Source organism: Scleropages formosus, chromosome 11, assembly GCF_900964775.1.
Source record: "Scleropages formosus chromosome 11, fSclFor1.1, whole genome shotgun sequence".
In the NCBI taxonomy this organism is placed as follows: Eukaryota; Metazoa; Chordata; class Actinopteri; order Osteoglossiformes; family Osteoglossidae; genus Scleropages; species Scleropages formosus.
This window is the reverse complement of record NC_041816.1, coordinates 19,721,411-19,749,349: the sequence shown is the minus strand read 5'-3', so window position 1 is coordinate 19,749,349 and position 27,939 is coordinate 19,721,411. Positions and strand designations below refer to the sequence as shown.

General features: G+C 42.9%; 3 protein-coding genes across 3 annotated transcripts; 2 read left to right on the top strand and 1 right to left on the bottom strand.

The window, feature by feature from the left end:
- Positions 1–720: 720 nt before the first annotated feature.
- Positions 721–2,068, top strand: LOC108941132 (serum amyloid P-component-like). The gene is made up of 2 exons (XM_018763707.2): positions 721–828; positions 1,222–2,068. Exons 1-2 carry the CDS (start codon positions 774–776, stop codon positions 1,848–1,850), a joined length of 684 nt encoding a protein of 227 aa, XP_018619223.2. The 5' UTR covers positions 721–773; the 3' UTR covers positions 1,851–2,068.
- Positions 2,069–2,481: 413 nt separating this feature from the next.
- dhcr7 (7-dehydrocholesterol reductase) lies at positions 2,482–12,222 on the bottom strand. Its single transcript, XM_018763932.2, has 8 exons — positions 12,159–12,222; positions 10,622–10,734; positions 7,879–8,101; positions 7,455–7,545; positions 6,264–6,477; positions 5,978–6,182; positions 4,286–4,417; positions 2,482–3,461 (listed from the first exon to the last, which is right to left on the bottom strand). The coding sequence occupies exons 1-8, from the start codon at positions 12,204–12,206 to the stop codon at positions 2,997–2,999; spliced, it is 1,491 nt and encodes a 496-aa protein (XP_018619448.1). The 5' UTR covers positions 12,207–12,222; the 3' UTR covers positions 2,482–2,996.
- Positions 12,223–13,838: 1,616 nt separating this feature from the next.
- On the top strand, positions 13,839–27,903 carry nadsyn1 (NAD synthetase 1). The gene is made up of 21 exons (XM_018763931.2): positions 13,839–13,959; positions 14,171–14,231; positions 15,167–15,283; positions 15,378–15,431; positions 15,727–15,816; positions 16,416–16,467; positions 16,642–16,730; positions 16,828–16,945; positions 17,045–17,176; positions 17,468–17,539; positions 17,951–18,075; positions 18,532–18,580; positions 19,566–19,668; positions 20,261–20,429; positions 20,889–21,024; positions 22,317–22,423; positions 23,135–23,266; positions 23,528–23,597; positions 24,054–24,182; positions 24,794–24,970; positions 27,121–27,903. Exons 1-21 carry the CDS (start codon positions 13,875–13,877, stop codon positions 27,169–27,171), a joined length of 2,118 nt encoding a protein of 705 aa, XP_018619447.1. The 5' UTR covers positions 13,839–13,874; the 3' UTR covers positions 27,172–27,903.
- The last annotated feature ends 36 nt before the right edge of the window (positions 27,904–27,939 follow it).

Here is a 27,939-nt window from a genome sequence, read left to right as displayed (position 1 = left end):
ATACGGTGGAAGGAAACTAACTGCACTTAAGAATCACACACGTCTGCATCGAAGGCTCTCTTCCTGCTAATGTAATGCACAGATTGTATTTTCTATGAGATGTACATCACTTTGGAGAAAAGCATCTGCTGAACGAATAAACGTAAATGTAAATGTAGATACACTACTTACAATGGAGTAAAACACACTCTCTCACACTATGAGTGTCTTAGAATTACAAATCCACCTGAACAGCATATCTTTGAACTGTGGGAGGAAATCAGAGCACCCCCATGGGGAAAACATGAAAACACCACAAAGACTGAGCGGGGGTCAAACTCCCATCCTCTTGGACCACCCCGACACTGTGACACAGCAGTGCTACTCGCTGTGCCACCCTGTTCAAGAAGTTATAGACAAAGCACAGGCTTTGTGCAGTTTCCATGACTGCTCTGAAACAGCTGTGCTGTGCCTGTTCCTTCAATTTGTTCTAGAAATTTCCATGCAGCCCCCTGTGGGGCATGGTATTGTTGTTTCAGGCATCTTAATGAACATGTTTTCTCAAGACCACAGCATTCCAGTAATATCGGTTAAAGTTTTAAACTAAATATTTGAAAAATTTGAGCAAATAGCATGTACTGTCTTGTACCACATTGTGTAACTGATAATTAGGTGATCTGCCTTGCAACCCTCTTCTATATATAGAACTGTTACATTGCTCCGAAATCATTCTAACAGCAGTTCAGTCACTGCAGTTACTTCTCTTAATGTAAAGGTTTCCACGACACTGAACCATGCTGAAAAACATCCTTATACCGCTGAGTCTTGGCTTCTATTTATCTGCACAAGGTAAGAGATTCATTGAAACCTAAGGAATATTTCATGACCACTTGTGATGCTGTAGTAGTCAGAGTTTGGAAAAATTTACAAATATTGTGTTCTTCTGTATGTCAGGTGTATATTTTAATACGATAATACATTTTTTTTATTGTGTTGATCAGTCCCCCTAGCATACGCACAAACTTTTCTTAGCATTTTGCTCATGATGCAACATTCTGTGTTATACATTACTACACTTAAGTTATAAAACTGGTAGCAGGTTAAGAGTCCTAGTTCATTTTTTGATTCAAATTGCACAATCCCACTGATTAAGCGCCTTATCATTAATTACTCCAAAAAAGCACTTTGTGTATGTTTCCACAATGGAATGTAAATCATGTTGGATTTTTTTGGTTTCTAAAGCGCTCGAAGATCTCCATGGAAAGGTTTTCACCTTCCCGACACTTACAGACCATGTGAAGGTCACTCCTATGAGCAGCTCTGGCCTGACAAGCGGGACGGTCTGCTTGAGGTACTACACAGATGCTGACCGAGAACACTCCTTCTTTTCCCTGGCCACTAAATCCCACGACAATGCCTTCCTGCTGTACAAAGTAGCAAGAGGCAACTATGAGCTATATGTCGGAAACGATAAGGTTGCATTCCAGAATCTGCCGGATGAGATGAATCGGTGGAACTCAGTCTGTGGACTCTGGGATTCCAACACGGGTCTGGGCCAGTTCTGGGTGAATGGGCGGAGGGGGTCCCCAAAGCTCCTCTTCAAAGGTGGCAATCTGCAGGGACCTTTCAGCATCATTCTCGGCCAGGACCAGGACTCATATGGTGGCGATTTCTCTACCAGTGAAGCGCTTTATGGGCAGCTCACTGACGTGCACATGTGGGACCACATCCTGCCTACATGTGAAATCCAGAGATTCATGCAAGGCAAAGCTTTCAAGTCAGGGAATATTGTTGACTGGGGTAAAATGGACTTCATTTTGGGGGGTAAAGTGGTCCTGCAAAAGAATCAGGAAGAATGCAATGCTTCTTAAAAACACTGGATAAAATTTGCAATATGAAAGCAGAGAAGTGGCTTGCTTCCATAGGCCTTGCTTATAATAAAAAAATAAAATTTCTTTAAAAAAATTTGGAGTTTGACAGCTCCACTGCTTTCTATAAATGATTGTTTCTCCAACGGGTGTGCATGTCCCTTTAAAATTGTAATTTACTTATCACTTTTCTTCTCAAGTCTGTTCAATTAAATTTCCTTGGCGCATATTAAATGTTGTCCTTGTTTTTTTTTAGCAATCCCAGTGGCTTACTTATTTTTTTCCGTGTAGGACACATTGTTCATGCTCACACCACAAGATACTTAGCTTTCATTTGTGAAAATACAAAATTAAGTTTAAATTGTGTTGGTCGCGGGCAAAAATTAATAATAGTTATTTAAATGTATTACCTGACATCTGCTTCCTGTTAACTCTTCTGCCCAGCATTCTGCTGTTATTACAAGTACAACTCAACCTAATTTAGGGGAGATCACGTTACGAAAAAGTCTGGGGTCTTAAACACAATAAATAACAAAAACAGCAGAAATCATTACTAAATATTGTGATTTATTTTAAACAGGACAATTCATTCCTTAGCACTTAAAAATAATTTTCAAAAGGAAAATATGTTGGAATTGTGCATGAACCCCTACATACTATGCTGTAAAAATGGATCCTGATAAAAGGAATGACTTTTTTGGGTATGTAAAGGAACATCTAAAATGGTTACTATGTGCCATTCTTCACAAAGAAAGTCCATTTAACCCTCCGGCAGTGAGCGAGATAACTGCACTAAAATAAATCATAAGATTGTCAGTTACGAGAATCTAGAGAGTTAACAAACTTTCTACAAAACATGTGGAATTGACGTGTGGAGTTAACTCAAAGAAGCTGTACAAGATACTAATTACGGAAACACGCACACCGCCGAGCAAATCCACAAAAGTGCACACACTTCTTCAAATGAGTATGAAACTCTTGTAAACACGTACCCTTTTCCGAACACACACAGTCAAGCATCCAGAAACACTCGAGCACCCACACATACAAACCCCGCAGTGAAGTTACACACAAAGGACAGACCTTCACCACACGTTTCTGTGACTCGGTTACCAATGTCCCGTAATACTTCAGACTCTTCCATTCTCTCTAGAAGATTCCAGGCAGCAGCCTGTGGGGCACGGCAGCGGTGTAGCGTGTCCAGTCTTTGCCGTACTTGGTGTGGCAGCGGTGCTCATCCCGGATGCACCTGTGCACCAGCAGGATGGTCATGTAGACTATGTAGAAGTACGGCAGCAGGTGGCCGCTTCCGCAGGCCAGACAATAGGCCAGCGAGCCCATCAGGTCGCCCGTATAGTTGAGGTGGCGTGCCACACCCCAGAACCCCGAGATGAGCAGCTTGCTGCGGTGCCTCTTCCCGTCCGCTGAGCTGTAGGTGCACTCGATGTAGGCTGGCTTGCGGCCCCAGATGGTGCAGTTGCCATCGGTGCGGCGGAACAGGTCCTTCTGGTGGTTAGCCGAGCGGAACAAGTAGTATCCCACCAGGCCCAGGATGAGGACCACCGCAGCATGGGCTGTGGAAAGCTGAACCGGGTTGTACACCAGGTACAGGCCCTGGGAAACGGACCAACAAGTGTGAACATCGTGAAGATGCTCCTCACTCCGCTGTGCTCTCAGTCGGCTTTAACATAGGCGTATTCAACTGTCTTTCCAACATGTCGTAGTGTTACTTCACATTACTAGTGAAAATTCACTATCAGCGTGTGTGATCAGAGGCAGATGGTAGTGCTGTGGTTACAGCCATTGCATTTAGCCTCGAAAAACCTGCTTTTGAATCCCACCTTCTGGAATATGACGCATACTCTGAATTGCTCAGGTGAAAATCCAAATGGGGCCAATATTTCAAGCCACATTGGATGAAAATTTCATCTTAGGCTAATAATAAAACACACACACACACACACACACACACACACACACACACACACACATTTTCTGAACCGCTTGTCCCATACAGGGTCGCAGAGAACCGGAGCCTACCCGGCAACACAGGGCGTAAGGCCAGAGGGGGAGAGGACACACCCAGGACGGGATGCCAGTCCGCCGCAAGGCACCCCAAGCGGGACTCGAACCCCAGACCCACTAGAGAGCAGGACCCGGTCCAACCCACTGTGCCACCGCGCCCCCCAATGATAAAACAGAAATTCAGAAAAAAAAACTGTTTTCAGACATACTTAATTTTTCAGCTCCCTTCACGTCTACCAAGTGTCGTCTCTGCAAACCACTGAATAACTGAAACGCACCTGTAATTCAGTCAACATCACTTACCTACCCCGTTCACCCTATGAATGTTCTAGCACATGAAGTTTTACTGTGAGAACAAGTATGTTTTGCAACATTGTCTGTACAGCTAATCCTGCTTGGACGGTCCAACACACCTGCAAGGTGTACAAGAATGGCAGCCACACACAGTCTCCCCAGCCCAGATACCAGCCGAAGTGGTCATGGCAAACGTCGATGGTCTTCAGATACCAGGCCTCATTCCAGAAGAAGTCCAGAACGTAGATTGCCTACCAGAGATCATCACAAACATTATTTTCATGGCAGCTTTAGCACTCATAATTTGGTAGAAGGAAAGGAAATGGATCTGTCACAGGGCAACTACAGAGTGAAAGATATACAAACAGAAACAAGTTAGATCCAATACTATTTACACACACAAACACACACACACACACACACACCATCTGAAACCACTTGTCCCATACAGGGCTGCAGGGAGCCGGAGCCTAACCCAGCAACACAGGGCAAAAGGCTGGAGAGGGAGGGGACACGCCCAGGACGGGATGCCAGTCCATTGCAAGGCATCCCAAGCAGGACTTGAATCCCAGACCCACCAGGGAGCAGGACCCAGTCCGACCCACTGCGCCACTGCACCACCGTGCCCCCCAATACTGTTCATTACTTTTAAAAGTGGTGGAGCAGTGACAGTGTGAAGCACCGGTGCCTCACAATGACTGTGGATCCAATGTGGCTCAGTCTGAGCAGAGTTGGCATGTTTTTCCCAGTGTTCATGTTCATGCTCTCTTAGTGCTCTGGTTTCCATCCAGAGACATGTGTTTCAAATGGATGGTGACTCTAGATTATGTCCCATGTGAAAGAGTGTACAACATATAAATTAATGTATTATTCCTGGGAGTGCGGTGTACAGTATCTATAATTATGTCATCTAGGACAAAAAGCACCGAAATACTAGTGAATAAGTTTATGGTGCTTTTGAGATAGGTGTTCAAAGAAATAACGGGGCAGCTGGTAGTGTAGTGGTTAGAGCTGCTCTCTTTAGACTGGAGGGTCAGAGGTTTAAATCCCACCTCCAGCTGTAGTACCTCTGATCAAGGTACTTACCCTAAATTGCCCCAGTAAAAAGACCAGGCTGTAAATTACTTTGCAGAAAAGCGGCAGCGAAATGAATAGATGTGAAGAGACTTGTGTCCCTTCCTAAAACTAATACACACTGCCATCTAGAGCTCAGCTAAAACTGCAGCTACAAGTATGTGCTGCAGGATGGACAGTTTGAACTCAAATCCCACAGGTTAAATCGGTGATTTGACACTTATACCCTAGTTTTTGCTGGTATGCTTTTATAAAATGTTGAATTTCACATTGTGATTTAGCCAAAAATGTTAAATTTACATTTATCAATTTGGCAGAAACTTTCCTCCAATTCAATGCACAGCTCAGGGTAAACAGAACTGCATTTCACAAGAGACGGAAAGTTTCAAATACAGACACACCATTCTCAAAGTACAGCCCATTAGTCTGACACCACTGTTTTTTACCTGCACACATTATATGAGTAACTGTATAAAGAATTGACAGGGAGTTTTATTGATAAAAATTATGAGAAAATGATATATAGTCCTCCTCTACTACCTTCCTTCACTAATATGCATATCTTGAGCATACTGTCTCTTCAATAAAATACATGACATGGGGCCTTGAAAACACAAAGAGACAGAGGTTCAACCTAGAGCAGAATTAGTGTGTTAACTCCATCAATGCGCTTATCTCAGTATGTAGAGCTGTTACAGAAGAAAAGCCAGGCCGGGGAGGAGTTGATAAGAGCTCACCTGGAGCACGTTAACCAATACCATGGAGTTTGTCACCTCGCCATAGAGCTCCTGCTGTTTCGCAGCATACGACAGGTTAATGAGTGTCCAGGCCACGATTCCAGGTCTCCCGTTGAAAAAGAGCTTGAAGTCAAACCATTTCCCAATGCGGGGGTTGAACTCAATTCCCATCATGTAGTTGTAGAAAAAATTTCCTGTGAATTTACTGCAAAGGACAATCACGACAGTCACAACAGGCAATACCGTTCTGTAATTCACTGTAAAAGTACAGTAAATGTGTGCCTACCAGTCTTCTGGATTGGTTGGAAAGAGGTAGGCCTTTATAAAGGCAAATGTAGACACAGCATAGCCCAGGATGTTGGTACACCAGAGCAGGGGAATCCAGTTATCAATGATGATGGTGGGGGAAAACCAATGGAAGTAATAAGCGTTTGCAAACCACAGAATATGGGTGATGATCCAAGACTGTAGGCCATTGATCTCATACTTGTTTATGAGACCTGTAGGGATAAAAAAAAAACAACAACAGGCTTTCATTATTATCATTCACCCCACACACACATTTTCAGAACCACTTGTCCCATGCAGGGTCACGGGGAACCGGAGCCAACCTGGTAACACAGGGCATAAGGCCGGGGGGGGAGGGGACACACCCAGGATGGGACGCCAATCCGTCGCAAGGCACCCCAAGCGGGACTCGAACCCCAGACCCACTGGAGAGCAGGACCCGGTCCAACCCACTGCACCACCGCACCCCCTTATTCATTCACTACCATTTCTCAAAATTATGTTCTATGGAGGTTTCCAAAACTTGTTAGTACTCTTTATATAATGCAAAAACACTAAATCAAATTTCTTTCTCATGCTGCATTACCAACTTCTGATGGTAAAGGGGAGGTCAAAATAAATTCATTCATTTAGCTTTTTTCCAAAGTTAACTGCAAGGATTCACAAATTTAATCAGCTGGGTAATTTTACTGGAGCAATTCTGGGTAAGTACCTTCCTCTATGGTAGTACAGCAACAGCTCCAACCACTACACTATTACATTACACTATAATGATTTTTAGATTCAGTTTTTATGCTTTGAGGTTCATGAAGAAGCAGACTGTGTGCAATGCCTTTGTTGTCCAGGAGTGTTTTTTTTTTAATTATTTTATGCAAAAATGTGCATTTACCAGCACTAATTCATTTTCAAATTGCAACAACATAACAGGTCACAGTGGATAACAGTGAATGGTGGTGATAAAATGTGTGTTCCTTTAATTATGTTTAAATAAAATCTCACTTACTACTAGTTAAGCAAGCTATAAAAAACATTGATGAAATGCATTTGTCTCTTGGTTAGCAGACGTTCATTCTGCAAAAATGTGTTATAGTGGACTGGACTGGGACCACCTCCTCATTTATTATATAAGCTTATTATTCAACAAATAACTCATCTAAATGCATCCCAGCAGACTTCTTTCACCCCTTACCTGCAGGGGTACGTGCTCCTTCCTGAACCCCACCCACATAGCCAGGCAGGACTTTGTGGGTAATGTCTGGCACACACATGTAGAGAAACACCTGCAGAAGAAATACCGTCACTTTCTTTAAAACTGATTACCTGGAATCAGAACATTAGGCCACCTGATTCTCCAAGACCAGCGAAAAAATATGCCACAGTGTGCTACGGGTTAAGAGATCTTCATGTGACCTTGTCAAAGTGCAATGGCATAGGTTGGTGAATGACTGTGTGACTGTGTGGCCATTAAAACACTAAAATGGCCAAATCTTTTTCACATTACATATATAATCATTCCATGAGAGTCCTCAAATTCAGATGGCCCATATAATCAAATTGAGCAGTTCTAAAACTCAGAACCGAGGCTTTCACAGGACGACTATACCTGAATTTACCTGGAAAGAGACCCAGATGGCATAGATCTTGGCCGAAGTCCAGCTGAAAGAGGAAGCCTGGTTCCAGATGGATAAGAAGGTGGCCTTGCCACTGTAGAGGTCCAGCAGTGGTTGGGTGACAGAGCACTGGTACTGGTCACAAGCCATGATGAAGAAGAAGACAATGAAGGGTGCCAGACAGAGGAGAAGGATCACACCAGTGAGGGAGAACCAGTCCACTTCCCTGGCAGAACAGACAATGGTCTGAGTGTTGCGTAAGGGTGGGGGGACTGTTCCATTGCATATGGTGGGGAAATAGTCAAATCCTGGCACTAACACCAAAATAACTCAGAGAAATGGGCTGACATTTACCATACTTCTGATCCTCTTGCATGTGCACTTTAAATCTTAAAGTGCTAAATTCCTACTATATTATATATCATAAAATTGTGGTATTTTTCTGCAGAGACTGAGTCCACTGACAGCACACTTCAATGAGCACGCACACACACACACACACAGTCAGAAGCCACTCGTCCCAAGCCGGAGCCAAGCCTGGTGGCACAGGGTGCAGGGCTGGGGGGGCGGTGTGACACACCCAGATTGGGGCACCAGTCTGTCGACAGGCATGCCAGGCAGGACTCGAGCCCCAGGCCCGAATCCCGGGTCCTGGATTGTGGATTTGTAGCTGGGCTTCCACAACTGCTCAGTCTCTGTAAAGTTTGCATGATCTCCCCGTGCTCTCGTGACTTTCCACCCACACTGCTGTTTGTGGATGTGTGCAAAAAGTGAGTGGTATTAAATCACTTCTGTATCCTCCCTTACTGCGGAAACCACGATTGGTCACCCTGAGCTGCATCTCACTGCTGATGTGTACGTCTCAACATAAGTGCTGCAAAACATTGTTTGAATAATCCACACCACGTGCAGGCTGTGGACAAGAACGACAGGGTCAACAATCAATAAACCAATCTCTGAGATCAATGGTCCAGGGGGATTTAGCGTAAGATAGAAGAGTAACTCAACCTCGAGTCTGAAAAGGAGTGATTTTTCTTTGACTTTACCTTGCTAGCGATGTCATGGTACATAAAGACAACTAAGAACACCAGTAATAAAGTAATAAAGTAATAAAATAAAATGCTGCACATTTGTCCATACCTTTCACCCCCATGTCCTAACTGCACATTTCTGACCTTTAAATACAGAAATTACCATCTAGAGATTAACTGTTATCTAATTTGGTATATTAAATATTTTCTCTTTAGTATCTTGTCTCAAAGGTTGAGCAGACCATATGGCTTTGAACATAAAGTTTATTTACTTTAAATGTGCTATTCCATATTTGCTTTATGGTCTGGGAATAAAGATCCTTTGGCTTGCTGTTGGTCAATCTAATAAAATTAATTCAGTATTTCGTATTCATATGTGCCGCTTGCTGGTGGAACTTAAAATACTTTAATTGATGTTTTAAGCCGATCATCACAGCTTAAAGACTTCAATGCATAATTCAATTTACAAACAAACTACAGTTACATACTGCAGTCCTTACATGAAAAGCTGAAGTTCAACATTCATGCAACGGCTGCAAATCATAAAGAATTTCAGTCGTGGAGAATTTAACCTCTGTCATCACACCGGGGTGAGCTGTGTAATTCTAACTCCTTACAGTTAGGATTAGTGTTACAACCCCAGGAGGTGAAACCCCAAGGTCCACCAGAGGCACCACCTGGGATCAGTGTAATTAAGCCAACACACCTGCTGTCAACGAACCTGATCAGTTCCTAGCCCTATAAAGGGGTTGAAGTCACAGGACTAGTTCGAGGATGTCTGATAAGTGATTTTTGTGGGATTAACTAGTGGGGCTTGGTCCCTGACCTGGGGTTCCCACACTATTGTTCTGGTGCAGTAGGTCTGGGGTTTGAGTTCTGCTTGAGGTGCCTTTTGCAGGACTGGTGTCCCACCCTGGGTGCATCCTCTTCTCCTCCAGCCCTGTACCCTATGCTGCTGGGTTAGCCGCCCCCCCCCTTAGGGTAAGTGGTTTCACACAATGTGTGTGTTCCTTCATGATCCTATCCAGGTCCTTTGTATTATTCTGTATTTGCCACACCTCCTTGTTAGCTCTGTTTATGCATCACTGGTTCAGCTATTGTATGATGCCCCATATCTTTTTGCTCTATGTATAGTGTCACCTATGCACTTGTATTTCAACTCTGCTGCTGAGACCATTCCACTTTCTGCCTGTTTCTGGACAGTATGGTAAATAACATGCGTGACTGTTCTGTCTGGATTTTACAACTAGTGTTCACACAGTTTACTGAAACCCATCATTAAACAATGTAGGTTGTCACTTCTGCCACAAAGCTCTGTGAAAAGGAAACTCAATCCAGGCATTTGACTAAAGAGATGATAAAACTAGAAGTCACAGAAAGGGGGGGGAAAAAAAACATACTGGCCTATATTCTTGTTTGTGGTGGGGGGGGTTTCAATAAAAACTTCCCAATAGTTGTAGATGACCCAAGTCAAATGACTGGGGAAGCACATGACATTTATTATAATGCATTGCCATGTCAAGTCTACTTGGCTCCATCCATTTTCATTAACTGCTTGTCCTGGACATGAGGGGAGAGGTCTGGAGCTCATCCAGGACTCAGTGGGTAAGGGTGAAAGGGTTACACCCCAGAAGGCATGCCCTCCATGGCAGGCTTTTCCTATGATCCAGTTCACTGTATTTCTTTGTGGATCCTAAACCTTAGTGTGGACTTACCAGGCCCTTCCCCACTGCCCCAGTTCCTCTTTGCCTCCAGATCGGGCTCCATTGGAATGGGCCTTTCCGGGCCTCTTGTTAAGTCCCGATGACTTTGTGGCGGCCTTCATTCCCTAAGAAACGGTGAAAAGGACCTTAGAAGAAACTTCCAGACAGGACTTAACTTGGCTTTATGCTTAATGCACAGCTCAAGGTGAAATGAGTGGTTAATCACTTCTGTTCTGGAAAACATTCACTGATTTAAGAGACTTTGCAACTTCTTTCCACTTACCCTAATTTTTTATCATAATATGATATCCAAATAACTAGGTCTGCATTCACTTAGGGGGAGAAATGTGACACCACAAAGGGCTGTATCTGCCTCGCTGCAGTTTGCAAAGTAAATACTGTACATAATAAAGTACAGGTTCAACTAGGGCCAGTGCACACTGAACTTGGACCAGGGTTTAGAGTAGTCTTATGCCAATATTGCCCTAGAAGATAAGTCAGTCAGTGGGTATAGGCACCACAGCCCCTGGGTCTAGGGCAATGAAACAAAAGTTTAACTTGGATGACACCTAGCTAATAGTCCAAGCATGGACTTCACTGGCAAGCTATAGCAACTTTTTAGCCAGTTGCACCAGCAAGCATTCTCACAGACGTGGACTTGTAGAACGAGTAGGAAAACAAAAGTAAAAGTGTGCCCAAAAAAAAAAAAAGGGTCCAAACTATGCGGCCATAAGGCTGGTGGTTGTGGTAGTGTTCTCCGTTCCTGATCGAAAGCAGCCCCTGTCAGGAGCAGAAAATGGGGAGGGTCACCTGGGAGACCTAAGTCATCGGAACGGATGGGATGAGCGGGCAGCACCGGCGAGAGGATCGCGACGCTGCCTTTTGTTCCCTCCTCTCAGGATAAGTGACTGAGACAAATTATGAGGTGTTCAGATCAAAGACAGGCTGCCTGAAGGCACAGGGTGTGTCATCGCTCTTTGTTTAATGTGGGGAAAACACACACTCCTTGTCCTAAAAGGAGCTTACACAGTCAGCAATCCCTGTTCTCAACATGATTTGTTTCCAGTTTTGTGTGGATTTAACTTCACTGGGGGGGAAAAAAAAAAAAAAAGTGTACGATGACTGAGAAATGCGCAAAAAAAAAAAAAGTCTTGTAAGTGGTATTTTTTCAACAGGCAAACTTGCACAAAATCTCAAAACATACACACATGATAGCAGCAACAGCATGATAAGTTATACAACATCGTTGATCAACTAATTAAACATGTTTCAAAACAGAGTCATGTCAAATGAACCGCTGCATTTCACTGAAATCTTCAGTTTCCGAAGATAACTGGGGCAAATAATTTTGTTAGCTCACACAGCTGCTTCCAGTTTTACATTCAGAGAATTATTATTCACCCCATGCAGTATTATTAGGCCTACGGAATAAACTGATGCTACACGTCTGCAAACAAATACAAGTATTAGGGGTGTTCTGCCAGCCGTCACCGTACGAATCTATGATAGAAAAGAGAGAAACTCTAGGTGAGGAATACGCGCCACTTACTCTGCCTCTCTCAGGAAGTTCCTTTAATTTCCTCAGAACCGATCTCATTCGAGAGCTTATGAAACAAAGAGGTACCGGAAACGCTAAGGATTGCTCCGCCCTCTTGATGAATATTTTAATAGGAATAGTCCATCTGACCAATTATATCTTGGTTAGAAAACCGTCATGCGGCTGGACTGTACTCGGATTGGACACCGGAACGTCAAACCACAAGCGTCTGACAGGGCTGCACCCAGTGCTTGGACAGAACCGGCAGACTGGTCATTTTTAACGCGACCCGCTTGATGGTACGGTGGCAGTGAGCTGGTTGTACAGTCGCTACCCTCATGCTTAAAGATCACAGCCTCAAGTAAAAGACTTACCTCATTTTTTCCAATAAGATTACCCACCCGTATAAAATAGATAAATAAGTCACTTGGAGAAAAGTGACAGCTAAATGTGAAATACCCCCGCTCCGTTGAATTAGGATTGTAAATCATGATAAATAATTGAGTTTTTTCTTAAACATATCCTGGTGACTTTCTGTGCTCTGTTGTTCGGAAAATAATAAGTATATTGATAATCTTACTGTCTGTGGTCGGACTTTACACACGTTCAAAGCTGGTAAAGGTTACAATTTACAGTGATGGGAAATATTGTAGGCTTGAAAAGGTGTGTGTTTTTCAACATATTTGCATCTGTAGATACTTGATCTTAATGAGTAAGCTTTATAATATTGATAGATGAAGATGATCTAGTAACAATGAACACTATTCTTTGCAATCATTTATTCAACAAAAAGTAAGAAATGCACCTGTTCACCTTTCACTTCAATAGCCCCCCCCGGCAGAAATCACATCCCCAGTCAAGGGGAGGTCTGAACCACTAGGAGGTACCATAGCATAAAAAGTCCAGAATAATTAAAAACGTATGAAGGAAAGCTTTGTGCTGGTGTTCGTTTTCCAGACTTTGTTCATTTACTTGTGTTATGTAATTTCTCATATGTATAGGTTATATCAAGAAATTCTTTACCATTATCCATAATCATTAAACACTTAATGCATTCCGCAATTTAGAGTCACCAGTTCACGTGAAATCTAATGGACGGTTAAGGAAGCATTACAACAAGACTGGTACAATAGAAATAATCTGCTATATAAATGAGTAAATCATAAATTGTCATAATCGTCATTATGTAACATTGTAAATCGCCTTGAAAGGAGCAGAGGATTGTTACTATTATTATTGCTATTGTTACTTTTGTTTTCCCACTTATCAGCTTGAGTAACACCAGCAGTGTTTTGTGGCTTAAGAATTTTTCAGTGTTTAGAAATAATTTCATATTTGGCTAAGTCAGAAGCACTATTTTTCAGTTTGAATATTTCACACTGTTGAAGTTCATTTAATGGAGGGTTATTTCTATGGACTCTGAATCTATGCTGTTTTTGATTAACTGTATACTGTATCAAATGTAACTGTAATCAAAGGCACCGCAGTTAAATCTTGGCCACCACAGTGGTGACGCCGTAACGTGCTTCTGTGCCTTTAAGAGCGAGAGGGAAGTGAGCGCGCGGATCCCAGATTGAGGCCGACGGCGGTGGCGGAGTTCCACGCCTCTGTGTGAGTGCGGTTCAGTACAGTAGTGTGGAGTGGAGCAGGAGCAGGAGCAGGAGCAGGAGCACGTCGCCGAGCACCTCGCCGAGCACCTCGGACCGTTCCCGCAGCTCTGGCAGCACCATGGGGAGGAAGGTGATACTGGCCACCTGCGCCCTAAACCAGTGGGCTCTGGACTTCGACGGGAACCTGCGCAGGATTCTGAAAAGTACGGTGCGGAGAGCAAAATGAAGCGAGCGTTTTGCTGCTGTTCGTGTAACTAAACTTGTTCACTTCTTCCGTTCAGTCGGCAGCGTTTAGTACTGAGGGAGTGTAAACACTGGTTTACGGGGGGCGGGCAAAGAAGGTGACGGGGCTGCGGCGCCTCAGGCGCGGTGCTCACACGTGTCCCTCACCCGCCGGCCCGTGTCGTTGCCCAGGTGTGGAGGTGGCCCGGTCCAGAGGAGCCAGGTACCGCCTGGGCCCGGAGCTGGACGTATGGTATGTATGGTGAGACCCCTGGCCTGCCGCTGCCTCCGCCAGTTGTTCTTAGTGTGACCTGGTCACTCGTGTGGAAAAACCCCAGCTAATCGTTTGCGCTCCTTCTGAGCACGTGGGTGTGTTTTTTTTTAAATGCAATTCTTCTCTTGTTTCTCTGTTTTGGGGCCTACTTCTGCTGTTATGATGTCAGTGTGAATAAACCAATAATATTATATTACCGCCTACAGTTGTGAGCTCAATAAAGTTGAGTGCAACTTTGTCTCTACATGGAGCTCCTTTATCTTTCATAACCTTCTTCAGCAAAGGGTAGAACCCCTGCCCTACTCCTTTATCAACTGCAGAGTACAGACAACATAATCAGTGGTTTGTGGGAAAGGGCTCTGATCTAAAGGGAAAAGTAACAGCTCTCTGTGTGTGTGTGTCTCTATACATACACATGTACACACAGCGCTTGAACTTTCACATGCATGGACACATGTAGAAACGGATCTGACGTGCACAGAATATAATGTGGGAGAAAGAGTAAGTGTGTCGCGATGGTTGCCGTTGATTAGCTTTTATTGACCTCTCTCCTTTGTCCTGTGTGAATGATTGTGTTCAATAAGCACATGATTTAGCTGTTCATTCAGCAGAGTGTATCAGTTCAGGGTAAGCGCCTCGTGCTGTAACAGGAGTGCAGTTCGAACCCGCGACCTTCATGCTGCAAGGTGACAGCTCTGAAAAGTGCACTTCTTGTTGCCTCCGGTGTTCCTTTCTTGCCCCCCCCCCCCCCCCCCCCCCCCCCCCATGACCTGTGCCTTCCAAAGCTCTTGATTATTTTGACTGAAGTTATTGACGATGCTTATCCAATGGACACGGCTTGAGATGCACACTCTGTGTGCTGAGTGTTTGTGGCTGTGACCAGGGCTAACGCGGATTCTCTCGATTTCCAACAGCGGGTACGGGTGTGCGGATCACTTCTACGAGTCCGACACGCTGCTCCACTGTTTCCAGGTGCTGAAGGAGCTCCTGGAGTCACCTGTTACCCAGGACATCATCTGCGATGTGGGAATGTATGTGACGGGGCCTCCCTTACCACCCTTCCCTACATCAGCGTGCCAGTGCAGATGTCTCCTCATTCATGCTCTCTTTTCGCTCTTGCTTTAGGCCTGTCATGCACCACAATGTCCGTTACAACTGCAGGGTTATATTCCTGAACAAGTGAGTAACCGAGCACATGTCTTTAACACAACAGAACAAATGGTGTCATTATGTAAAGCCAAAATATCACCTTATATGCATCCACAGAATAAAAATGCGTACCTGACAGTAGCATTTGAATGGAGTTCCCCCCCCCGTTTGTGATTTCTGAACCAACATTTGCAAGATTTTCAAGGAATACTGAAAATGTTGAAATTTTTGTAATTTAGTAAATGAATGACTGTAGAATTTTTAACATCTTGGTAAGTGTGTTTGGGGGTAGGTCTGTCTTCAGGATGTGCAATTTTTATTTCAGGAAAATATTACTTATTCGTCCTAAAATGTTACTGGCAAATCATGGGAATAACAGAGAACTTCGCTGGTTTTCACCGTGGAATAAGCCCAGGTGAGTAACTGTCTCAGCAGGTTATTGCTAAAAGAAAAATACATTTAAAAAATCTTTCATGACTGTTTAAATTTAGGAATATTCTTCTTTTGAAGAATACAAAGATTAATAAGTCCAAAGAAAATAATCATGGACTTTGAGTCTTTAGTCCAATTAATGGAGTTTTTAAATAAATAAATTGGATTTGCTTGACTGTTTGACTATGGTTCTTCAATTAGTTTGGGATAGCTGGTAGCGTAGTGGTTAGAGCTACTACCTTTGGACCCAAAGGTTGCAAGTTTCCACCTCCATCTGTAATACCCTTGAGCAAAGTACTTACCCTAAATTGTTCCAGTAAAATTACCCAGCTGTATAAATGGGTAAATAATTGTAAATACCTTAACATTGTAAGTCACTTTGGAGAAAAGCATCAGCTAAATAAATGAGTGTAATGTAAAATATTTGGTGTTCTTAAAAATAACAAAAATATTGAGGAAAAATCTTTCATCATACATATTCAGCCAATGTTAAGGCCAGTATGATTTTCCCAAAATACAGCATGTAAAGGTTGAAATTTTTAAGGTGTCAGGTATGATATTATGTAAAGCCTGTCTTCCCAGGTATGTGGAGGAATATTTTCTGCCCAGAATGATACAAGACGTGACCAGACAGGTAAGTTAATTACACCTGTTTTGGGAGAGTCATGGAATGCAAGGATAAGTATGTGTAAGCCTCCCAACAAATAATTTTCAACAAAAAATCTGAATGATGGTGCAAGCAAGGTTGGGTATTGTGCTGTTTCTGATTCCTGATTTTGTTTTTTTCCCCTCTCCCCAATCTTGAAAGGAAACAGTGCCGTTTGGTGATGGAGTCCTTTCTACTAACGATACATGTATTGGCAGTGAAATCTGTGCGGAGTTGTGGAATCCCCGAAGGTATTGTCTTGAGGTTAAAATTTCAGCACTTCAGTCATTGTTTTAGCTTTTGTTTTACTGTCACATTGCGGGCTAATTTGTTCTATATGAATTACAGTCCTCATGTTGATATGGGCTTGGATGGTGTGGAGATCATCACCAATTCCTCTGCTAGCTACCACGAGCTATCCAAAGCTTCCCGAAGAGTCAGCCTGATCAGATCAGCTACCAGCAAGGTAAGTTGCCGCTGTATTCCCTATGGTCAACCAGTTTCTCCTTATACAAAGTCCAATATTCATAAATGGTATGTGTGATGTAATGTCCTTGTGCTTTAGAGTGGAGGTATCTACATGTTTGCTAATCAGAGGGGTTGTGACGGCGACCGCCTGTACTATGATGGCTGTGCCATGATTGCAGTCAATGGGGACATTGTTGCCCAGGGAGCACAATTCTCTCTGGAGGATGTGGTAAGGCGTATTCACGTATCCTCTCGTATGCTTCTTAGCAGCCTCTTTTCAGCAATGGCCTGGTCCAACTGAGCTGTCATCGCTCCTTTTTTCTTTTAGTTTACTCACAGCTTATTTGCATAGTCTTATGCTTGTTTAGGTGTGGCGATCAGCTATAACCCTGTTGTTCCAGTGTCTTTTACTGCTTTGTTTTATACATACTGCTGTAGCCTCATGCAGTTTTATTTGGGATCAATAAAGTTCCTCTCTGTCTCTCTGTGTGTCTTAAACCTTATTGACTTTGTCCCATAGGAAGTGCTGACAGCGTCCCTGGACCTAGAGGATGTTCGCAGCTACAGAGGAGAAAAGTGTCATCCATACTTGGTAACAAACAGGATTCTCCCAACTTTACACAGTATTAATATACGGTCATGTGGTATTTTCAGTTTTTGCATGTGCTTCAGCTTGTTTGCGTAGAGCTACGCACACATGCAATGTCAACAACCGCTTATCTGGAGCCTAACCTGGCAAGACGGCACAAGGCTGAAGGGGGAGGGAACGCCAGTCTGCCGCAAGACTCCACAAGACACCCCAAGCAGGACTCGAACCCTAGACCTGCCACATAGCAAACCCCGGCCAGACCCGCTGCGCCAGTTTTAATTGCAGCATGTTTTCTTTATTCTCATAATTGTTTTTATTTCACAATTTACCTGCAGTTGTAATTATCATATGCACAAATGATGTGACGTTATAGTGTACGACGTAGAGAACGTGTTGTTTTCATTCCACAAACAGCAGCCTGAATACAGACCCTGTCACAGAGTGAAGGTGGATTTTTCCCTGTCTGAGAGCCAGGATGTCTACTTCCCTTCCCACGAGCCCATTGAGTGGCGCTTTCACTTAGCTGAAGAGGAGATCAGGTAAAGTGCTGTTCGCTGTGTTTCGTCTTGGCTACGTAGAAATAGTGGGAGATACTGTTAGGGTTGATTCAGGGCAAAACATAAACGGCACGATCTGCTGCCTTGCAAAAATGGAGAGAGAGAGAAGAGGGAGTCTTTGTTACTTGCATCGCAGTGACATGGAATGCTATGCAACACAGCTCACTCAGCCTTACTGTCCTCATTGTAACATCTGAAACATTCAAGTCCTGTTCGATGCACTGCAGTTCATGTTCTAGTGAACTGGTTTAAGGCAGAAAATATTGAAACTGGGAAACTGGCAGAGGTACTGAGGTGGTCACATTACCCTCTCTCTAATGCACATGTTGTATAAGTCTTCAGCATGTCTTCTTTATGGAAACATCAGTGTTCCTTATTTGATTTAATTGCTGAGAAAAATATCATTCTTAGCTCATATAAGCTTTTTTTCATTTCAAGTCTTGGTCCTGCTTGCTGGCTGTGGGACTATCTTAGAAGAAGTGGTCAGGTATGTATTTCCAAAATTTTCTTGTCTGTATTAAATGTTTTTCCTCCGCTTTTCTTGGAGAAGTTCTCCATTAAGGAGTGTTGTAATTTGTAGAATTCTGCTTGATGCCGGATCAGCTTCAGTTAAAAAATGCACAGTGGTTTCAGTTCTCAGAGAGGGAGCAGGTTAAAATGACAGACCTTTACGTAGAGTGCATAATCAGTTTAAAAACAGTTTTCTCAAATGTTGATTACTGATTATAGACCCTGTCACTCAGTTTCTGGGTCACAAATGGCATTTCTACAGGTAAGTCTAGCAGTTTAAATAAACTAGTGAGGAGGACTGGCTCTGTCCTGGGAGTTAAGCTTGACTCTGGAGGAAGTAGAACAGAGAAGGTCTCTAAACAAACTTCTGTCCATCATGGGCAATGACCCACCTTCTGCAAGGCGCCCTGGGCAAACAGAGGAGCACATGCAGCAACAGACTGGCCCAGTTGTGCTGTTCCAAGAAGCCACCTGAGGTTTTAACCACCATTAGACTGTAATATAAAGTCCTCTCACTGTCCAGGTGGTATGGAGTTGTTTGTACTGTTTTTCTTCATTTGCATACTTTTGCCCTCATTTTTTGTTTTATTTATTTATTTATTTATTTATTTATAAAAAGTGTCTTCTGGCACTGCTTTTCGTATGTACTGTATGCCAGCATAGCCTTATATGATAGCTTTACGTATAAGTCTATCAGGCTATTTCCGTTGAGATCAATAAAGAATTGTTCTGTCTGGTTTTTCTCTCTGTGTAACATTATCTGTCTGACCATTCATCTGTCTGTGTTTATTTAACCCATCCATGTCTAAAAAAGCCAGTTTAAAGTTTGTCTAGTATAAAGGGTTAGTGTAGCTGCTTGGTTATAACTATTGTTTTGTCTGTCTTTGAAACTGATCTGTGTGTGTGTGTGTGTGTGTGTGTGTGTGTGTGTGTGTGTGTGTGTGTGTGTGTGTGTGTTACAGGCTGGCTTCCTGCTACCACTTAGCGGCGGTGTAGATAGCTCTTCCACAGCCTGCATTGTCTACTCCATGTGTCACCAAATCTGCCAAGCTGTGAAAAATGGGAGTGAGTATCTCACAGAGCTACAACACACACAGGTCACTGGAAATAGTGTTAAGTTTTACCTTCCTCTCCTGTGGCAGCATGAAGAATTTCCCCCAATTTAGCAAGTATACACTTCATAATCATATGCTGGATTCAATTGCATCACGTGATTGTGTCAAATATTTCCTCATTTCTCGTAGCTTTTACTGGCCCGAAACTGCTCTGTGTCAAGCTGTCTTAACCCTTAACCTGAATTACTATTGTTTACCATCTGTAATTGGCTACCAGCTGTGTAATGTGTGTTTTCATCATAAATAGCATTTAATGTGTGATAAGTTTCAAGCTAAGCAGACTGTTCTTGTTCTCATTTTTAAGAGTCTTAGAGAGTTGCAGTATTGTGATATTTGTATATTCTTTAGAAATTACATTTATAAATACTCATCTTTTGCTCTTGGTTCAGTAAATGTAAAATTTAAATTGGAACTTTGACCTGTGGTAAGTGGTCATTGTATTTACATACTTGCCCTAATTTGTTACCTTTTTATGTAAGAGGATATATAGAGCGTAGAAGGTTCTGGCTGCTGAGTTTGCGCCTCACTAAGTATGTGTTTAGGTGCTCAGGTGCTGGAGGATGTGCGCCATGTGGTGGGCAACGCTGCCTATACCCCAAAGGAGCCCCGGGAGCTGTGCGGGCGCCTCTTCACCACCTGCTACATGGCCAGTGAAAACTCCTCCCAGGACACATGCAATCGGGCGAAGGATCTGGCAGCCCAGATTGGCAGGTGAGCCGGAGCAGAGGGAAGAGAGTGACTTTGCTTGAGGTTCACATCTCCTGCTGTGGTGCTGTTGATTAAAGTACTTTCTCTGAATTACGTGGGTAAAAATTTACCATCTGTGTAAATGGTTAATTCATTATAAGGAGTTTAACTTTGTCAGACGGTGTAGAGAAAAGCATCAGATTAAGAAATAAATATAAAAACACTGGTAAGAATGCAGTAGTATTATAAGATAATGATTTTAATTGAAATGTGGCTACTGTGAACTTATCTATGCAATGGAGTAAACAATCTAGTCATTCTTTGTGTTGGTTATTTAATGCCTTTTGCCTGCCATATTTTATATGCTCTCAGATCCATAGTGGCAGGAATGTGAACAGGGAGGATTTTTTTCCTCTTTTCTTTTTGTCCTTGTGCCCAGGTTTACGTAGATGTTGAGTATTATAAATTTTTCTACTTATTTAGTACACACATCAACTTGAACATTGACATGGCAGTGAAGGCCATCCTGGGAATCTTCTCCCTAGTCACAGGGAAGCTGCCACAGTTCCGTGCCAATGGTGGGAGTACCAGGGAGAACATAGCCCTACAGAATGTACAGGTATTGCATCTGATACGCCTTCTCTCTTGTTCTGCACACATATTTTAGCCCATGTTGCTTAATCCCTGGAATTCGATGTCCCAACAGGATTTGACTTGTTTTTAAAGATGCTTGGACACTGAATTGTCTTTCACATTATGCTCTGATTTTCTGCTAACAAAATGTTGCAGCAATACTTTTAGTATTTCCCTTACTGTAGAAATTGCCTTTTTTGTTCCGAAGACGCACTAAAACTTTTGTTGCCAGTCTACCCACATGTGTCAGTGATACTTGTTCTCCGTGATGACTTCAGTGTCCGATATGTGAGCAGGGTAGTCTTGCGGGATCTTCAAAAAGGCATTGTTGATTGTTTAAATAGTGTACAAAATTACATGTTTTGTCAAATATAGCCACTTGGACACATTTTAATACAGGTTTCTAGAGCTCAGGTCTTTTATGTTGGGTGTGGCTGTAAGAAGACACCTGAGTCACTTGTTCAGCAGGCAGGCACTAAACAGAGTCCTACAGAAAATACCTTTGTGTTTGTCAAGCCCACGTGAACAGGAAGATCTGATGGTGCCAGAAACACATACTCTGAAAATACATGTATTTATTCATTGAGCTCATACTTTTCTGCAAAGCAATTTACAAAATTATGTTCCTTCCAATGATTAATCTGTCTACACAACTGGGTAGTTTTACTGGAGCCATTTAGGGTAAGTACCTTGCTCAAGGGTACTACAGTAGCATTTGAGATGTACATTCATTAATTTAGCAGACACATTCTCCAAAGCAACTTACAGCATTAAGCTACTTACAATTATTTACCCATTTACACAGCTGGGTAGTTTTACTGGAGCAATTTAGAGTTTACCTTGCTCAAGGGAACTATAATTGGAGGTGAGACTCAAACTCGCAACTGGTTGGAGGTGAGACTGAAACTTGCAACTGTTGGGTCCAAAGGCAGCAGCTCTAACTACTACACTACCAGCTGTCCCATACCAGGTATGAACTTGTAACTTTTGCTTCTAACACTCCTGAGGGACCTATCACAGGTAGGTGTCCACCGGAATTGTCAGTAGGGTGCCTCCTGTCATCTTGCTCCTCCTTGAAGCCACTATGAACAGGAGGTCTTAGAATGGTTTGAGATTTCTGATGAGCAATTCCATACCCTTGCTGACACTATGTAGCACTCTATTTGTTACATGACACTGAGCAGCATTTGCTTCCCGCTCTGTGCTGTGCAGTGTGTCTATGTGACTGATAGTAGCCTTGTTAGGCTTGTCTAACCTGCACACGGTTCTCACCCGCAGGCTCGTGTCAGGATGATCTTGGCTTACCTTTTTGCCCAACTCAGTCTGTGGGCACAAGGAAGACCGGGTGGACTGCTGGTTCTGGGTTCAGCCAACGTTGACGAAAGGTGAGAGACATTTTGCTGCACAGCAGAAGGAATGAATCTGCACAAGTGAGCCAGTTCTTATACACTAGGTCCTTGTGTTGAATACATTCCATTTATGATTTTTCAAAGCTAAATGTAATCCTTTTATTTGAGGGGAAAAAAAAAACAATACTATATTTTCTTCATCTACCTACCTTGTACTCAGTGTTCCCAGGATAGGTTCTGGAACACAGTGACCCTGCATAATGCAAGCAATTGATGAAAATGGAGTAAAATTCTCTTATAATGGTTAATAAATCCCTTACAGGGAAACGCAAAGAAATGTTCCTGTTAACTCAGTTTACCTTTTTGAGTTTTTTTTAAGGTTTAAAAAATAGAATGAAAATGAAAATTACTGCTACATGCATAGTTGTTTTATTTCTCGCTGTGTGATTGTTCTATTTTGAAATTGTACTTATACATAGTCGTTACCATTATCATTGATAGTTTTGGCCTTTTTATCTACGCGCATCCCTTTTACCTAGCACATTCAGTGGACGGCTATAGAGATTTGTCTCCTACAGTGGGGGGAAAAAAAAAAAAAAAAAAAGCATCATTAGGAAATTAATCTCAAACCTGGGATTTGTGATTATCACTATATGACCTGTATTTGCTCTTACCACAGTGCTGAGCTCTCTGATAAATGTTGACCTGTGGACCGACGCACACTGTGTTTCCCCTTGCTGTCCTCAGCCTGACGGGGTACTTCACCAAATACGACTGCTCCAGTGCCGACATCAACCCCATCGGTGGCATCAGCAAGACGGACCTCAAGCGCTTCCTGCAGTACTGTGCTGACAAGTTCAAACTCTCAGCACTACACAGGTGGAAACATTTACATTATTATATTTCATTTATCACTGATTTCATTGATTATTATGATATTTGATTAATCCCCGAAGCAGCTTCAGTTCAGTACTGCTGCACCAGTATGTAACATTGCTGGGCGTAGTTCCTGTCTCATTAAAAGTGAGACTCCTTTTCCCATAGCTCCTCCCATAAAAAGGAGGATTTGGCAGACTTCATTTTGTGTTTTAAGTAACATGATCTGTGCCACACTGATGCCTTCGTCTGTGTGCGTCACAGCATACTTGCTGCACCTCCCTCCGCAGAGCTAGAACCGCTGCGTCACGGCCATGTCTCACAGACAGATGAGGTAAAAACATATAAATAAACATAGGTAATGCAACACATACTGAGTCATTTATTTTTAAAAAATCTGGGAGCTCATACTGTTGCATGTACTATGATCTCTTGTTGTCAAGGGCATTTTTACAATTCTTATTGTAAACAAAGCAAAAAAAAAAAAACTCTAAAATAACTCAACTTAGTGGGTAGCATAGTGGTTAGAGTGGCTGCCTTTCACTCAAAGGCCCACAGGGTTTGAATCCCAACTCCTACTGTAATATCTTTGGTCAAAGTACTTGCCCTGAAATGACACAGTAAAATTCACTTTGCTGTAAAAATGGATTAACAGTTATAAGTAGCTTAGGGTACAAACTCAACCCTGTAAGTCACTTTAAAGAAAAGCATGAGCCAGAAAACTCAGTAGTACTGGAGGGTCCATTTTACCACAGTCTCAGTAACATGCCCTTTGTTTTCCCTGGGTCAGTCGGACATGGGGATGACCTACACCGAGCTGTCTTTGATCGGTCGACTGAGAAAGATCTCCAAGTGTGGCCCCTACAGTATGTTCTGTAAACTGATCCACATGTGGAGGGAAACATGCTCCCCCTCTCAGGTCAGTGTACCCTCTGCCCCTTCTCGTAGGCGAAGTCTAAGCATGCACTCTGCCAGATGTCTTTGAAATTTAAACAAGATTGCCATTTATCTTCAGCCATTGTTTCTCTTTGATATGTGCTTCTGTCTGGCTCTTCTGTTGAGACCCTAGAGGATGATTTGTAAGCTTACTGATGGTTGGCTCATGAATCAGTTGATAACATTATTTGATTGCCACTGAAGGATTGTTCCGTTTTCCATTTTACAACTCGTCAAAGTAGGTTCTGTTACCCAGAAAAGGGGTTTTATTGAATAAAATGATACCCAGCATACTCAGTCAAATGTTCCTTATTTACATAGCAAGTATACTTTTTACAGCTAACACTGTAAGAATCAAACTTTGAAATTAAAATGTGAATTAAAGCAGATATAAAATCACATCATGCTTATATACTGGTAAGTAATTTTTCAGTTTAAAACGAAAAATATTGCATGGTCCACATACAATAAAGTGCACGCAAACCCATCTGTATGTAATGTAATTATTGTGTTGTAGTGAATGTAATTATTACCCCATTATTTCAGCTGTGTGTTTTCAATTTGAGACAATGATCGTTCTCTGGATTCTTCCAGGTTGCTGTGAAGGTGAAGCACTTTTTCAGGATGTACTCGGCGAACAGGCACAAGATGACGACGGTCACGCCGGCGTACCATGCTGAGAACTACAGCCCTGATGACAACCGCTTTGACCTGAGACCCTTCCTCTACAACACACTGTGGAACAGACAGTTCAGATGCATTGATGAGCAGGTCACTACCTTGAGCACACTGAGACAAGAGGCTTTATTGTCATTTCAACCATATACAGCTGGTACAGTACACAGTGAAACAAAACCATGTTCCTCCAGGACCATAGTACTACATAAAACACAGTTACCTACACCAGACTGCATAAAGTGTATGCATGCAAGACTTGTGCAAACAGTGCTAGACATTTTAACAATTATTAAAACAGGACAATAGGCACAATAATGGACCAGCGCTCAAGTTCTAGTGTCGGTCCAGCCTGTGAGCATTGAGGAGTCTGATGGCTTCGGGGAAGACACTGTTACGCAGTCTGGCCGTGAGGGCCCAAATACTTCGGTACCTTTTACCAGACGGCAGGAGGGTGAAGAGTTTGTGTGAGGGGCACGCGGGGTCATCCACAATGCTGGTGGCTTTGCGGATGCAGCGTGCGGTATAAATGGAGGGGAGAGAGACCCTGATGATCTTCTCAGCTGTCCTCACTATCTGTTGCAGGGTCTTGGGGTCCGAACAGTGCAGTTACCAGGCAGTGATGCAGTTGCACAGGATGCTCTCGATAGTACCCCCCTGTAGAATGTGTTGAGGATGGGGGGGGTGGGAGATGGGCTTTCCTCAACCTTTGCAGGAAGTAGAGATGCTGATGGGTTTTCTTTGCTATGGAGCTGATATTGAGGGACCAGGTGAGGTTCTCCACCAGGTGAACACCCAGGAATTTGGTTCTCTTGACGATCTTCACACAGGAGCCGTCGATGTTCAGCAGAGAGTGTTCGCTCCGTGCTCTCCTGAAGTCAACAGCCATCTCTTCTGTTTTATCCATGTTCAGGGACAGGTTGTTGGCTCTACACCAGTCCGTTAGCCGCTGCACCTCCTCTCTGTATGCTGACCACGGTCATGTCATCGGCAAACTTGATAGTGTGGATTGGTACACAGTCGTGAGTCAGCAGAGTGAACAGCAGTGGACTGAGCCCACAGCCCTCGGGGGCCCCAGTGCTCATTGTGGTTTTGTTGGAGATGCTGCTCCCGATCCAGACTAATTGAGGTCTGTCAGTCAGGAAGTCTAGGATCCGGTTGTAGAGGGAGGTATTCAGGCCTAGTAGGCTCAGCTTTTCGATAGGGTGCTGAGGAATGATTGTATTGAATTCTGAACCGAAGTCTATGAACAGCATTTGAACGTAAGTGTCCAGGTGGGTGAAGGCCAGATAGAGGGTGGTGGCAATGGTGTCGTCTGTTGATTGCTTGGGACAATATGCAGTTTGCAAGGGGTCCAGTAAGGGGGGCAGCAGGGTCTTAATGTGCCTCATGACGAGCTTCTCAAAGCACTTCATGACAATGGGTGTGAGTGCGATGGGACAGTAGTCGTTGAGGCAGGACACTGAAGACTTCTTCAGCAGGGGGACAATAGTGGTGTCCTTGAAGCACGTTGGAACGACAGCGCTGGTCAGGGAGATGTTGCCGGTGAGAACATCTGCCAGTGGGCTGGCATAGCTCAAACAATTTTAGTTCATAATGCAAATGAGATAGTAAAACAAAAGAAAAAAATCTTTTTAAACTAGTCATTATATGGATCCAACAAGAAGTGCTTTGTAAACACTTTTGAGAATGTTTCTATGTCTGAATTGCTAAACAAGCCTAGAGGCAGGGTGACTCGGTGAGTAACACATGCCTTAGAGCTCCTAGGCTGGTGTTTTCCCATGTGGATTTGAACCCGGATCAGTCTGCGGAGTTTGCATGTTGCACATTGTGTATTTGTATGGGTTCCCTTCGATAATCCAAAGACACAATCAAAATGAGGATGCAATTAAACATTTCCGTACCCTCCCCTACTGTGAAAACCGCACAAGTAATTTTCAAAAGTCCGCTTTGACTTAACGGCACTTCCCCCATTCTTTCCTAAATCACACTTTACCAACTTTTACATCTTTTTTGAAACCATTGTGAAACATACAAGGCTTATAAAACAAAGCATATACTCCTTTTTATTTTTATTGGCATTTAGAATTTAATTCCCCACTTACAGGAATCATTGCTTACTTGAATTGTTCTGAGCACTTTTACCTACTGTAACTTGTATGGAAAAAATAACCTGTTTTAAAAAAAAAAAAAAAAAAAAAAAAATCCATAAATTGAGTGACTTGTACTTTTCTGTGTTTATACAGGTTTCCCAGATGGAGCCCAAGAAGAATCACTTTCAAAACCTGAACAACTGAATGATGCTACCGAATACTACTTGTGTCAAACCAAAGAGCCACATGTACAGATTCCTACTCAAAATACATTTTGGTTTGTTCATTTTGAAATTGTATCCTTTTCCATGATTGCTTTTATAAACCAATACTCCATCACTGCATGTTCAAGCTTCAGTTGTAGCCCAGGTTTCACCTGGCCCTGCTCTGAACTATGCTTACCATTCCAGTGACTAGCCACATAAAATCCTTAAGATAAGTGTTCATATTGCTGTGGTGAAAGCATTAGCCTTGGGTGTGTAACACATGCACATATCAAAGGAAGTAAGTTGCCCCAGGGCCAGGTTACATCAGGGTTAAGGTGTTGCTCATTGAGAAGCCTTGCTTACACCCTAAAGCACTCAGAATAATAATAAGCTATCTGCATAGCATACAGATGGTTTTTTCATTCTTTGAAACATTGGAGACATCAGGAATGAAATTCCAGTTTTTACAGCTTTTACCTGATTATAACATCTAAATTTCCCACAGGGCTACAATTCCAGGTTAAGATTAATTCTGAAAAGGACTTAACTAGTAAATCCTTATCCTCTCTTCTCGCTGTCCTCTTTTGAATTAGACAAAACTCAGGTGCTTCTAACAGAACCAGAACACAAGACTTCCCCACAGTCTGTTGGATGATGCATTTTTCGCTACTGTATAAATGGCATTGGTTTTTTACATTTACTTGACGCTTTTCTTCAAAGCAACTTAATGTTAAGCTACTTAGTTATTTACCCATTTGTACAGCTG

Coding starts and splice junctions, on each gene's coding strand:
- nadsyn1 (XM_018763931.2), top strand. CDS start 13,875: ATGGGGAGGAAGGTGATACTGGCCACCTGCGCCCTAAACCAGTGGGCT. Junction 16,946..17,044: donor TCAGATCAGCTACCAGCAAG/GTAAGTTGCCGC, acceptor CTTGTGCTTTAG/AGTGGAGGTATCTACATGTT. Junction 22,424..23,134: donor TCAGCCAACGTTGACGAAAG/GTGAGAGACATT, acceptor TGCTGTCCTCAG/CCTGACGGGGTACTTCACCA.
- dhcr7 (XM_018763932.2), bottom strand. CDS start 12,206: ATGAGATCGGTTCTGAGGAAATTAAAGGAACTTCCTGAGAGAGGCAGA. Junction 4,418..5,977: donor TATTGGTTAACGTGCTCCAG/GTGAGCTCTTAT, acceptor GATCTCTGGTAG/GCAATCTACGTTCTGGACTT. Junction 3,462..4,285: donor CATTCTTGTACACCTTGCAG/GTGTGTTGGACC, acceptor TCCGTTTCCCAG/GGCCTGTACCTGGTGTACAA.
- LOC108941132 (XM_018763707.2), top strand. CDS start 774: ATGCTGAAAAACATCCTTATACCGCTGAGTCTTGGCTTCTATTTATCT. Junction 829..1,221: donor CTTCTATTTATCTGCACAAG/GTAAGAGATTCA, acceptor TGGTTTCTAAAG/CGCTCGAAGATCTCCATGGA.